Source organism: Wasmannia auropunctata, unplaced genomic scaffold (assembly GCF_000956235.1).
Source record: "Wasmannia auropunctata unplaced genomic scaffold, wasmannia.A_1.0 LD334386.1, whole genome shotgun sequence".
NCBI lineage: Eukaryota > Metazoa > Arthropoda > Insecta > Hymenoptera > Formicidae > Wasmannia > Wasmannia auropunctata.
The window spans coordinates 21,333-34,701 of record NW_012028504.1 but is presented as its reverse complement, the minus strand read 5'-3'; the positions used below and the strand labels follow the sequence as shown (position 1 = coordinate 34,701).

Genomic DNA, 13,369 nt, shown 5'->3' with positions numbered 1-13,369 from the left:
TTAGACCGGAATGAAAATCCATCGCTGAGAAGAGATGCGTGAGAAATGGACATAGGAATCATAGAGTTGCGGGGGGAAGCCACTGCGGGACGGCGCGACGAGGTAAAGATTTACCTAAATTTGATTGGCCTGTTAGTTTGCGCAAGCGCAATGATATAAGTTCTCGTGTCCGTGTGATACACATATGTATATGTATAATAGACCGATTATACTTGAAAATATTCTTATTTGTAGGCACCTATGCTTCTCTCTGCTTCTGTTGTATGTCGAAATATATTTCTACTTCAATATTTAATTTCTTCTCATATTTTTTCTTTACAAATATGAATATTTTTCTTTTAATTCTGTCTCAATATCACGCAAGAACTAGCTCATTAAAAAAATTATTTAAAAAAAATTTTTTTTAAATACCGCAAATTCAGGGTGTGGAATTCCATACCCACGGAATCTCTGGGTGTGGAAAGCTCCATACCCTCTATAAGGAATTAAGTCTCCGTCCCTGCTTTTACGTACGTGGGACTGCGGGAACCGTTAGAGAACCCATTTTTTTAAATTAATTAACACATCATACTGCCGAGTTTTTGTATAACATAAATTATATTAAATTTCTATGACTGTGTGCGAAGCTTTTGTATCTTTTAAGTCTTTTATTCCCTTTACACAGAGCGAGCAACTTTCTCGTTTTATGAGCAATTATATAATATACTGATTGATATGTGAACATCGGAAAATTACGGCATTTTGTAAGAAGTAAAATAAGAAAAAAAATGATTTGTAGGATATCATGCGCCTATGTGAGATACCAGTAATTTACTTAATTTACTTACATACAGGCACGGCGATTTGTCTCGACTCTAGGTGTGGAATACTGTGGAAATTTCTGATAAAAAATCCTTTTCCCCACTCCCTCCAATAGTTGATAAAATTTTCCAGTACACACATTTTTTCTTTTAACATTTAATTATATTTAACTTGAAGAAATTGAGGCTCGTATAATGTATAATCATAAATAGCCAATAATACGAGCCGACACGGATGTTGGCGTGTAATAATTTTTACTGTTGCAATATCAAGCCACTGTGCATCGCATAAACTGTCAACATCCGTGTTGGCTCGCAAAGGCATTATAGGCTATTTATGATTTAATTATTTATTTTTTACAATCAAAAACGTGGATGCTCTATAATTATTTTTACTTAAGAATTCATTTAATAATTTATCAATGTCATCATCCATTATAGCCTCCGCTAAATCTCTGTGGTCGGGTGTGGATTTTTTCGGGTGTGGAATGCTCCACAGAATCCATACATAAAACGCTGGACCTGTTTACATATATTATTCTATTAGAATTTAAAAATCCGCGATGTTAAATGTGTCTTGAACAAAAACAAAATAAATTGTGCGATTAATTAATGGTGACAAGTTTTTATTGCAAAACGGCTAATTTAATCTATACTTATTTGATGCTGTGGCTTTAACATAATGTGTTTAACATAATTATCTTTCCATGAAAATAAATAAATCTAGTTACTGCAACGACTGTACTTATAAAAGTTTATAATATGAAAGAAATTACTATATAGATTATTAATTTTTTTTTTTAAGTAAACGTGTCTCGTCGCTATGTTATTTCTACACTTATTATATCGAAGAAATTCAACAATAATGTTATACTTTGTTTAATTTGTAATCACTATAAAGAAAGTAATTAATTATATATATATATGTATTTATTGATATAAATTTAGCTGGCAGTCTCTGTAACATTTATAAATAAACGTTAATCTTATTATTTTTTTCATAATACAAATATAATATATTTTATTTTGGATTTAGACAGATTGAAATAATGCATTTCTCAGTCATAATTTTTAATTGAATAACATTCATCATTCATTTTCACAGAAAAATTTTTTTTAAATTTAATTAGATTGAAAAAACTGCATTTTCTATCCAGAATTTTGAATTAATTTTGAATTAAAGTATTCAAGATTTACTTTTTAAAGCTAATTTTTTTTTACTGAATGTCATAGAAAATGTGCTTAATGCAATTCCTGTAAATGCAAATACAAAGGCATTGGGCATTGAAATGGATACAGATTTTCAAAAATACGCATTCGCGAACATTGAAATGAATTTTTTTAAATATATTTTAATCCATTCTTGTTTACTGGATATGTGTATTATTTAATCAGAATTAACTTCTATATATACATATGTATATATGTATACATATGTATAAAATATTTAATATGATTATGTGTCTAATTCGGAAATTTGTTATAATTTCTTATAATGATTTGCAATATCACTATTAGCAGGTGTCTATATACGTAATATATAAAATTCATTATATTTTATCTTTTATTAAAATTTCAATAATTTGTTAATATTAATATATGTATATTAAATTTATCAATCTCCATATTTTTGTTATGTATACTTATTGCGTATAAATTGCATTTTATATCAAGAACATACGTAATATCTTTTTCTCAGCGTATATAAACGTTTACACGTTTGTTCGTATCAATTGACAGCTATCACATTCTTTATTTTCTCTACGAAATCGTAACGCATCACCTCCCCTTCGCCAGAACTTGCTCTGACATTCGATCTCTCTTTCTCGAAGAATTTAAATTATTTTGAAGCAATATATTTTTGCCAAATGATCAAATGTGACGTATCTTTTCGGTAGATTCACCGTCTTGCTTCCCCGAAATGTTTAACGATAGATTTCGATGCGTATAATATCCAGTATGATTGCTTCAGTGTATTTATTGCCGTAATTTACGAATTTTAATAAATATAATTTATTGAATTCGATTGCGGCTCGTTATTCCATGGTTTATTTCTTTGCGTTAACCGAATCCGCTTTTATGTCTGTTTACAGTTTTTGCGAGGCTCTGTCGGGTATATGCGTGTACATACGTCAGGCCTGTTCAAATCTTGGCTTGCGAGCTGTCGAAAACACTACCACCTCTACTTCGTCTTGAGCAAGCGAGACAGAGAGAGAGAGAGAGAGAAAGAGAGAGAGAGAGAGAGAGAGAGAGAAAGAGAGAAAGACAGGCCTGTACCGGGATTCTCATACCGACAATCGTCATTAAACATTTAAGAATCTCGGTACTGGTGTATATAAGTACGTGTGCGGATCTTTCGAGCGATAATTGTTTCGGGAATACTGTACAGATCGCGAATAGCAGTGGGCCACACTAGTCAGAATAAATGTGACGAAACTTTTAGTGAAGGTAAGTACAATTAACTTCCAAACATATAATCAAAATTCTTGAATTTTTAAAAGAGCATGAGCGTTGTGTTAACGATATATTGCCTGCAAGACATTTTGAAAGCGTTAAATTATGGACAACACTTTTGTTTGATTTATTAATATGCACACGCACGGATCATCTTCGCACGAAAACTATTTCAATCTTTTATATCAATTGATACTCTCTTTTCAACGCTAAATAAAATTAAAGCAAACTAATGCATCTAAATGAGATACAATATGAAGTTGTAATTGATCGATTGCTAATTAAATTTAAAAAATGTAAATGTGCTCACGCATATAATCCTTTTATACAGTTTGAAAATCATATAATCATATAATCACTTTTCAGATGAAGATTTTACGGGACGGTTTGTTACTTTGCATCCTAATCTCATTACTTAGCGAAAGCGTAGCAAATAAGTCTTCTTTTAATAATGGTAATTCTATTTATATTATATATGATATGACATAAAAATTTATTTTATATTAATTAACCTATCAAAAATTATTTACATAAAAATAAGTTAATTAAACATGTACATATATATATATATATATATATATATATATAATATGTTAATTATGATGTGTGGTTCGTATAAAATGCAAAAGTGTATAATTTTAAATATTTAATACTAGTGTTATATGTATAAGCGTTTTAAATATAATAAAATTCTTGGTATTAAATATAAAAATTAGGCATTATACAAATCACGTGAGTTCTCTTCAATATTTGTTTAATAAAATAAATCTTAACTTTATAAGATTATAGACATAAAATTTTGTTGTTATAAAATTGAATTAAATATCATCAGTAACAGAAAGTTTTACATATTTGTCGTAAGAATCTATGCATGCATATGATCTGTAATTGATGCAATTAGATTATTAAGTACTTTATACAGTCAATTTTGCTAATTTTATAATATATTACTTTTAAATATATTATTTCATATATAGTTTTGAGATAACTTATGTGACGTATTCTTTAGGTACACAAAACCAGGATGCCTCACAAAATAACGACACCATCGATAGATTGTCAACAAATGTTAAACCCATTGGGTATAATTTTCTACTGAATCCATATAGACATAATAATACATTTTTTGGCTCCGGAATTATTGTCATTCAGATACAGGAACACGCAACTAACAATATTACACTTCATGTTGGGAACAGTATCGAAATCGAAATAATAACAACTTGGTCATTACTTGATGAAGGATTAAGGTGTCGGAACATTAGTTCGACTTCGTATGACAGTATTACTGAAATGTACACTATCAGCACCTTCGAAACCTTAGCGAAGGATGAGTTAATACATATTTACTTTGAATGGAAAGGAAATTTATCCGACGATACGGTCGGATTTTATAGGAGTTTCTACTTTGAAAGGAACGGTACAACAGGAATGGAACAGATCAAGTAATACAATAATACAATTTATTTAAACGAACAGATTAAGTAATACAATAATACAGTTTATTTTACCACAATAAGAGAAATAAGAATACGTTATAAATATTATTATTTCCAGTAAATGATGCTTTCTAATACGAATGTCTGTTTAAAATTAGATGGTTAGCTGCGACACAATTCCAAACGACATATGCGAGACATGCCTTTCCGTGTTTCGATGAACCAAGTTTTAAAGCCAAATTCAGTATCGATATAATAAGATACGACAATTATAGGATTATAAGTAATATGCCATTTTTAATAACTGTTCCAATGTAAGTGTCAAAATACGTATATTGACTAATATGCAGTTTCCCCCAAATCAGCTTTTTTGATTTAATGAATTTATAATACATTTGTTTTTTAAAGAAATTGGGAAGGCAGGAGCCGTGATAAATTCAAGCAAAACATTCCAATGCCTACTTACTTAGTGGCCTTTGTGATTTCGGAATTCGATTTTATAAATTCAACTTCTTCTGGAGAAATTCAATTTAAAGTATGGTCCAAACCATCTACCATTAATCAGACTCGATACGCTTCGAAGATCGGCACCACAGCCATCGAGCTATTTAAGAAAAAGTTCAATCAAATTGAACTTCCTAATATGAACATAGTGGCTATACCTGGAAGCATCGAAAATTCGGGATTGACGTATCGCGAGAGGGATGTGCTGTACGATGAGAAAGAATCGTCGGCGATAGCGCAGCAGAGAGTGACTTCCGTGATCGTACACAAGCTGACACATCAGTATTTCGGGAATTTGACAATACCAGAATCATGGAACTATCTGTGGCTTAGCGAAGCATTCGCCAGGTACTTTGAATATTTCGGCGCTGCGGAGGTAAGAGCAATATTTAGGATTTTATTTATTGTTGGACTATTATTAAATAGCTAAAATATAGCTACATATAATTTATAAAAGAAAATTTGTATATTAAATATTAAGTCTAAATAATTAAACTTTTTTACACTTTTAATTTTAAACAATAAACATATAATTATATTGTATTTATATTTTTAAAAATAAATGGTTGATTGATTTATCTTTTGACGTTTACAGCATTACTAAGAAATCTAAAAAATTGTACCTAAAAATTTTTACTTTTACAAAATTATTTCAATTTCTTTTACATCTTTGCAAAATCTGAATTAATAAATCCTGCTTTGTAACACTTTTGTTTTGTTATAGATCGAGACAACATGGAATATGAAAAAACAATTTGTGATAGAGCAAGTAGCGTTAGTAGCAGACAGTATTGATAAATATTCTTCTCCGATGACTCGTGAGAATTCCCATAAACCGCAAATCGGAGAATTAGTAAAGACAGATTATATTACCCATAACAAATATATAATTTCGATTACCAATTTCGTTTAAGGGATTAGTTCTTTTGCAAGATATATCATGTAGAAGTCATATTCGTTTACAATCTTTGTTTTTAGAATGTTAACTCTTTCCTGATTGGCCGTCACATTCACTTCGTGATGTTTAATTTCTGATGAGTGCAAAATGATCTGGCTTGTCGGTTGCATAACGTCAGCTTTGATCTCCACTCTTCCATTGAATATAAAATTCTTCTTAAGATAAGACATAATAGAAATGACATATCTTTTAGGTTTTATATTCGTTATTAAGCGAAATTCTGACTTGTGGTATGCTTGTAGCCATTGAATTATAGACTTTGCACAGGAGTTATACCATTTCAATTCAAACTGTAAAATTCCTAAATTGATTGAAATGACGTGAAATTGTGATTGGCTATGAGTTCTTTGAATTTGTTCACTAATTCGTCGGTAGAGAGATATATCGACTTTCTAGTGAGGATTGTGGCTATTGCGTTCCGTCCTCCGTAGCTACAAAGGAAGATAGCATATTTATAAATTAAAGTAGTTTAAACCGTTTCTGTACGTGTGTGTATGAACGTATATTAAGTGGATTGTCCTTAAGTGGAAGTTAAGGATTGTCCTGAAGAAGCTAGTATTGTTCGTATGATGAATCTCGTATTCGGAACCAAATTTTTCGAAGACGCATTACCCACTTACATACAAAACAAGTAAATATTACAGTAAACTGTATTTAATGGAATTTAAAAATAATTAATTTTTAATTTGTTAAAAAATATTGGATTTAAGAATTTGATAACAACGTAATTTAGAAAAACAACGAATATAAAATTAGAAAAAGAGATTACACATTGTATAAATAAGACATTTTAATTCATTGATATTTTTATACAAAATCCATATCTCTTTCTCTCGATGCGACTGAGAAATTGTATTACAAAATATCTTATTTATACAATGTGAAATCTCTTTCTCTAATTTTGTATTGTAGCTTATACATATATATCTTTTAGTAAAATAAAAAATTGGTCTATCCGGATGATTTATGGAAAGCAATACAGGATCAAGTAGTGGAATCAGTAGATCCAAGATTAAAAATTGATGTAAAGACCATAATGGATACTTGGACTACACAAGCCGAATATCCCGTTGTAACAATCGTCATTAATGACAACGGCGTAATAAATATTTCTCAAAATCGCTCTCTTCTGAGGAATCTTTATGAGAGTCCTACGAATATCACTTGGTCTATCCCGCTCACGTTTACTACACAAAGCAAACCAGATTTTAACAACACAATTCCGAAGTACTGGATGTCTGCCGAAAGGTACACCGTTCCTGACAAAGTTGATTCAAAAGAATGGATAATATTTAACGTTCAATCATCGGGTTCGTATTAAATAACAATATTTCTAATTACACAAGAATAACTTAAGAACTATTTATATAAACAGCAACATCTAATAAGCGTTATTTCATTAGACAGTTGTACTATTATCGTATGCTAATTATCATATTGTTTCTAATTAAGAGATTTTCATAAAATTATTTAAAAATATATATATTCTAATAAAATAGTAATTTTATGCACAGAATTTTATCGTGTAAATTATAACAACCGCGGATGGCAAAACATTTTTAATAACTTGCAAAACGGTAATCTGGATGATATTCATGTATTAAATAGAGCTGGCATTGTAGACAATCTGTTAAATCTGGATAGAGCAGGCTATCAAAATTACGATACAGTTCTCGATAGATTTTTATCTTAAATTTCTTTATCTTAAAAGGGAAACGAATTATTTATCCTTTAAAGCAGCATTTACCGGCTTCGAATATTTAAATTTGAGATTTACAGGAACACTTTCTCTTTAAGATTTATTTTTGTTATTTACATTTAAGAAATAAATTTATATATAATTTAAAAATTAGACTTAATTGCAACAAAAATCCTATACGCATTGTTTATTATGTAAATTTTTTGGTGTGATTTACAATTAATATTTTATTTATTATATTATATTTTATTTTAACATTTATTATAAAATTATTGAAGAACAGATTTCAGAGAAACTAAATAAATTTCACAATATTTATATAAATTTATGTATAAAAAATAATAAATTTGTTGTACATAATTTTTAATGCTGTTTATTTTATATTTCTAGAAATATGTTCTTTCTCTTAATATACACATCAAGTTAGGATATGAGGATAACAAAAATGATATATTAACGATTCTACTACGACAAGAGGTGAATAAGTGGCTCTGTAAATTCGACGATAACGAATGTATAACAATTTACAAAGAGAAATTTAGACAGTGGAGAGCAAATGCTACTGCCCGGTAAGAATATACCTACAAGTATTCCTGTTTCGATTTCAAGTGAATTTTTTCACGATTTTCATACAGTGTACGTGGATATGAATAAAATTCATTACAGAAGTAGCCTCTAGCATTATTACGAAATATATAAACTTTTTGAAATCATCTATTCTATAATCAATAAGATAGTTTCGATTGTGTGAATTGGGCTAACTACCGTTCAAATGTTTTCTTACATCCCCAATTATTATCACTGAATACTTTATCGAAAATATTGATAAGATTTAATTATGTGAACTGGAACCACTGTTCGCGATCGCTTTTTCGTATTCTTATCACAGTGTTCGTGCAATATCGATAAAATAATTTTGACTGGTGAACTAGTAACTACTACTCGAACATTTTCTCTCTGTCATATAAATAAAAATTGAAATATTAATTCCGTCTTTTACGTGCAATCTTAAAAAAAAATTGATTTAATTATTTTAAAATAATTTTACTATAGTTTAACTAATGTTTAATATTCGACAGTATCGTGCCGAACGAAAGGGCCACAGCCTATTGTGTAGCCATAAGACATGAAACATCTGAAGACTGAAAAATTTTGTGGGTGCGGCCAAATGGTGATTCTTGAAGCATTAGGATGCAGTCAAAATGCCACCATCTTAGAAGAGTAAGAATTAAATATATGCTAAAATATGATTAATATCGCTATACCACTTAATATACGTACATACTATTGTTACAAGCAAAATGATTACTTAGATTATGACATTACTTATTATAAGTATATGTAGAGAGTAGACTATTCACACACACACACACACACGCGCGCACACGCACACGCACACGCACACGCACACGCACACGCACACGCAAACGCACACACACACACACACACACACACACACACACACACACACACACACACACACACACACACACACACACACACACACACACACACACACACACACACACACAGAAACAGTTTAAACATTTTCTAACCAGTTGATATATACAATTACAAATAAAATATTTACATTAATTTTGAGTGATATAAGCAATTAAAATTTTTTAACAATTTTTAATATCTAATTTGGCCTGTATTAAAAAATATAATTAATATATATATTAATATATTAATATATAATTAATATATATATTAATATATTAATATATAATTAATTTATATTTAATTCCGAAGGAAATAGCGGATATCTATATCAAGCAAATAAATATATGTGTACTATATAATGTTCCATTTAGAAATTAATTACTATTATTTTATGTAGGTATCTGCTTTATGCCATTACCAATTACCTATTTAACGTTTCGAATTCGTAAAGAGGACAGCATGACCGTTTTTGACGCCGTTTGTAAGGGCGCCAACTCTAGCCTGCTTGGTGCCAATTTGGTTTTTGATTTTGTTCAAAAATATCACGAAAAAATAGAAAACTAGTAAGCTGTTTTCATATGATGCAGTAATTATGCGATATACTAATATAAATTCACAAAAAGAATTCCATTTGTGTAAATAAATACGAGATATTAATAATGCATTAACGTATAGATATTAATATGCATTATACATAACTCTTAAAATATATTTCTTCAAATTCTTTTGAGAAGTATAAAGAATTATTTAAATGATATCGACGGATGTATAAGATCATTTCTACTTTAATTTATAAATATGCTATCTTTCTTTGTAGCTACGGAGGACGGAACGCAATAGCCACAATCCTCACTAGAGAATCGATATATCTCTCTACCGACGAATTAGTGAACAAATTCAAAGAACTCATAGCCAATCACAATTTCACGTCAATTCAATCAATTTAGGAATTTTACTTAAAGACTGCTCAGTTTGAATTGAAATGGTATAACTCCTGTGCAAAGTCTATAATTCAATGGCTACAAGCATACCACAAGTCAGAATTTCGCCTAACAACAAATATAAAACCTAAAAGATATTTCATTTCCATTATGTCTTATCTTAAGAAAGATTTTATATTCAACGGAAGAGTGGAGATCAAAGCTGACGTTATGCAACCGACAAGTCAGATCATTTTGCACTCATCAGAAATTAAACATCACGAAGTGAATGTGACGGCCAATCAGGAAAGAGTTAACATTCTAAAAACGAAGATTGTAAACGAATATGACTTCTACATGATATATCTTGCAAAAGAACTAATCCCTTAAACGAAATTGGTAATCGAAATTATATATACAGGTCATTTGAATGCGAAAGAGCATCATGGCTTTTACAAAAGTTCTTACGTGAATGACAATCGAGAAACCAGGTAACGTTGAACATTATTATTCACTCAATTTATGTCAAATAAGTTAGAATTAAATATTTTCTGAAATATCTTTTTTGTTTTAAGGAACTTTTATTTTTGTAAAAATGCTGAGAAAAATTTCTAAAAATTAATGTATATATATTGATTATCATTTATTATAATTAGTTATTTTACAATAATTTACAATAATCCTTCAACAATAATTTAATTTTAAATTTTAAATTTTAGATTTAGTTTAAAAAAAAATTAAATTTAAAAAGAAAGTATTTCTATATCTATGTTCTTTTTTATTTTTAATTAAAATTTTTATATCAAAAATTAAATGTAAAATGTTTTATATACTAGGTGGCTTGCAACCTCATACATGAAACCTACTGGTGCCAGAAAAATGTTCCCTTGCTTCCAGCAATAAAAGCGAAATTCTTTATTGATGTTATCGTTCCGCGAAGTTACAAAGCCATCAGTAATATGGATCAAGGGCTTATAATCAATAACTCGTATGTATTATATAAATTTAAGTATATTTCTTTAAAACAATTTAAATGATCCCTTTCTCACAAAATTTTTAATTAATTGCATATATATTTTACTTTGATATTATAATTATTATATGGTTATTATTATTTGTTTTTAATAAGAAGAATCTGACAATATTAATATTAATATATCTTGATTATAAAAATGTGATTAAATATCATGTTGTTTTGAACATCATATGACTTTTATACAGTATTAACAACAGAGCGTATGTTATCAATGCATTGTGACAGCAAAATTACATGGTTTTTATTATACATCCCGTCGAAACATAACGAATTAAAATCACTTCTTAACAAATTGTTGCAGCGATGATCGTACTGTTATATACGAATTCAATGAATCAGCGCTGATGTCAACGTACTTAGTGACACTTATCGTTTCCGATTTCGAGTCTGAATTTAGACAAACAGATGAAATCAAATTCATTGTGTACGCACGTCCCAACGCCATCAATCAAACCAATTATACTCTATCCGTAATGTCTCCATTGGTAAAATACTTCGCCGATACGTATAAACAGAAATATCCGCTTTCAAATCTCTTCGTGGCTGCGATACCTGATTTCTCATCAAAGGCAATGGAGAATTGGGGCCTTCTTACATATAGTGAAACGAATATTTTATACGATGAGAATCACTCGCCAATCACAAGCAAGCACAATATCAGAAATATGATCGCTCACGAGATCTCCCATCAGTGGTTCGGAAATTTGATCAGTCCTGCGTGGTGGAAGTATCTATGGTTGAGCGAGGGATTTGCCACATATTTCGAATATCATGCTACCGCTCGTGTACGTAATTATGTAAAACACCCCAATGATATAATGCCAATTTATAATTACGTTATAAAAATTATGTTTAAATCTTTAATCACAAATTTTTCTATATTAAGAAGAAAGTTTAGGAACTTTTTATTCTACACAACTCACACAAACCCAAAGATCTTCTATATTGTACATACACATTGCACATCTTTCTGCACTTTAGTATATAATGAAATAAATTTATTATTTATATTTTAGACATTTAATGACACGACATTGGAATCGCAATTTGTGGTGGACCAAATACATTCTGCATTTAAAGCAGATAGTTCAAAAATTACACATTCTATGAATCACGATGTTACAATTCCTTCTGAAATTCAAAATAAATTCGATACAATCACTTATGCCAAAGGTGCTAGCGTACTGAGAATGATCGAAAAAGTATATGGAATCGATGTGTTCAATGATGCATTAATTGATTATCTTAATAAAGGGTATGTAGCAATAATGTTTTTTTATTACAAACATTATTTTAATAACAGAAAATTCTTTAATTTGAATTAATAATTGTTTTGGACTATATGTTTATTGAATGAACTGTTACATATTTTAACAGATTAATATAACTATAAATATTTTATTTAACAATTATAAAATATAAATAATATTAGTATATTTCTAATTATTTGCATAGAAACTGTCAAATTAACGTATTTATTATATGAAATAAAAAATTTTAAATTAGCTAAATGTTTTTTAATATATGTATAAGTATAATTAATTTTATCAAAGAGACAAATAAATCATAATAAATCAATGCAAATAAAAGAAAAACTTTCTGTGGCAGATATATTATATATAGCTATCTATTGACAAATGCGTGAAAATATCGTTCAATGCTTGAAATACGACGAATCAAAATTTTATTTTGTAAACGGACACTTTTCTTAGAAAAAAGAATTAATCATTTTCTTATTTATAATTAGGAAGTTCAACGTTGCCACACCAGAAGACCTGTATGCATCCTTTCAACTAAAAATAAATAAAAAAGGATATCAAACATTGAAACACGATGTCAAAGTTAGTTTAGACACATGGACCACTCAACCTGGCTATCCAGTCATTCATGTCTCTGTTACAGAAAATACAATAGTTATAGAACAAGAACGTTTCTTCTTTGATAAATGGAATAATTATGATAATACTATTTGGCACATCCCAATTACGTGGGCATCAGTTGAGAATAGTTCAGAATTCTCTAATACGACTCCGATGTTTTGGATGACAGAAAAAAAAATAGAAAGAGAAAAATCGCCAGATTTATCACTTTTAATTTTCAACACGCAGCAATC

General features: G+C 29.3%; 1 protein-coding gene across 1 annotated transcript in view; it reads left to right on the top strand.

Moving 5' to 3' along the window:
• Positions 1-3,189: 3,189 nt before the first annotated feature.
• The window catches only part of LOC105458691 (aminopeptidase N-like), a gene marked incomplete at its 5' end in the record, with an annotated part of 14,381 nt that continues 4,201 nt past the window's right edge, over positions 3,190-13,369 (top strand). Inside the window, 18 exon segments of the mRNA XM_011704180.1 lie at positions 3,190-3,248; positions 4,264-4,699; positions 4,852-5,007; positions 5,102-5,573; positions 5,922-6,104; positions 7,138-7,465; positions 7,670-7,845; positions 7,847-7,894; positions 8,996-9,075; positions 9,698-9,737; positions 9,739-9,863; positions 10,118-10,228; positions 10,610-10,711; positions 11,057-11,109; positions 11,112-11,208; positions 11,558-12,041; positions 12,273-12,511; positions 13,004-13,363. Coding sequence (XP_011702482.1) covers positions 3,190-3,248; positions 4,264-4,699; positions 4,852-5,007; positions 5,102-5,573; positions 5,922-6,104; positions 7,138-7,465; positions 7,670-7,845; positions 7,847-7,894; positions 8,996-9,075; positions 9,698-9,737; positions 9,739-9,863; positions 10,118-10,228; positions 10,610-10,711; positions 11,057-11,109; positions 11,112-11,208; positions 11,558-12,041; positions 12,273-12,511; positions 13,004-13,363 — 3,549 coding nt within the window.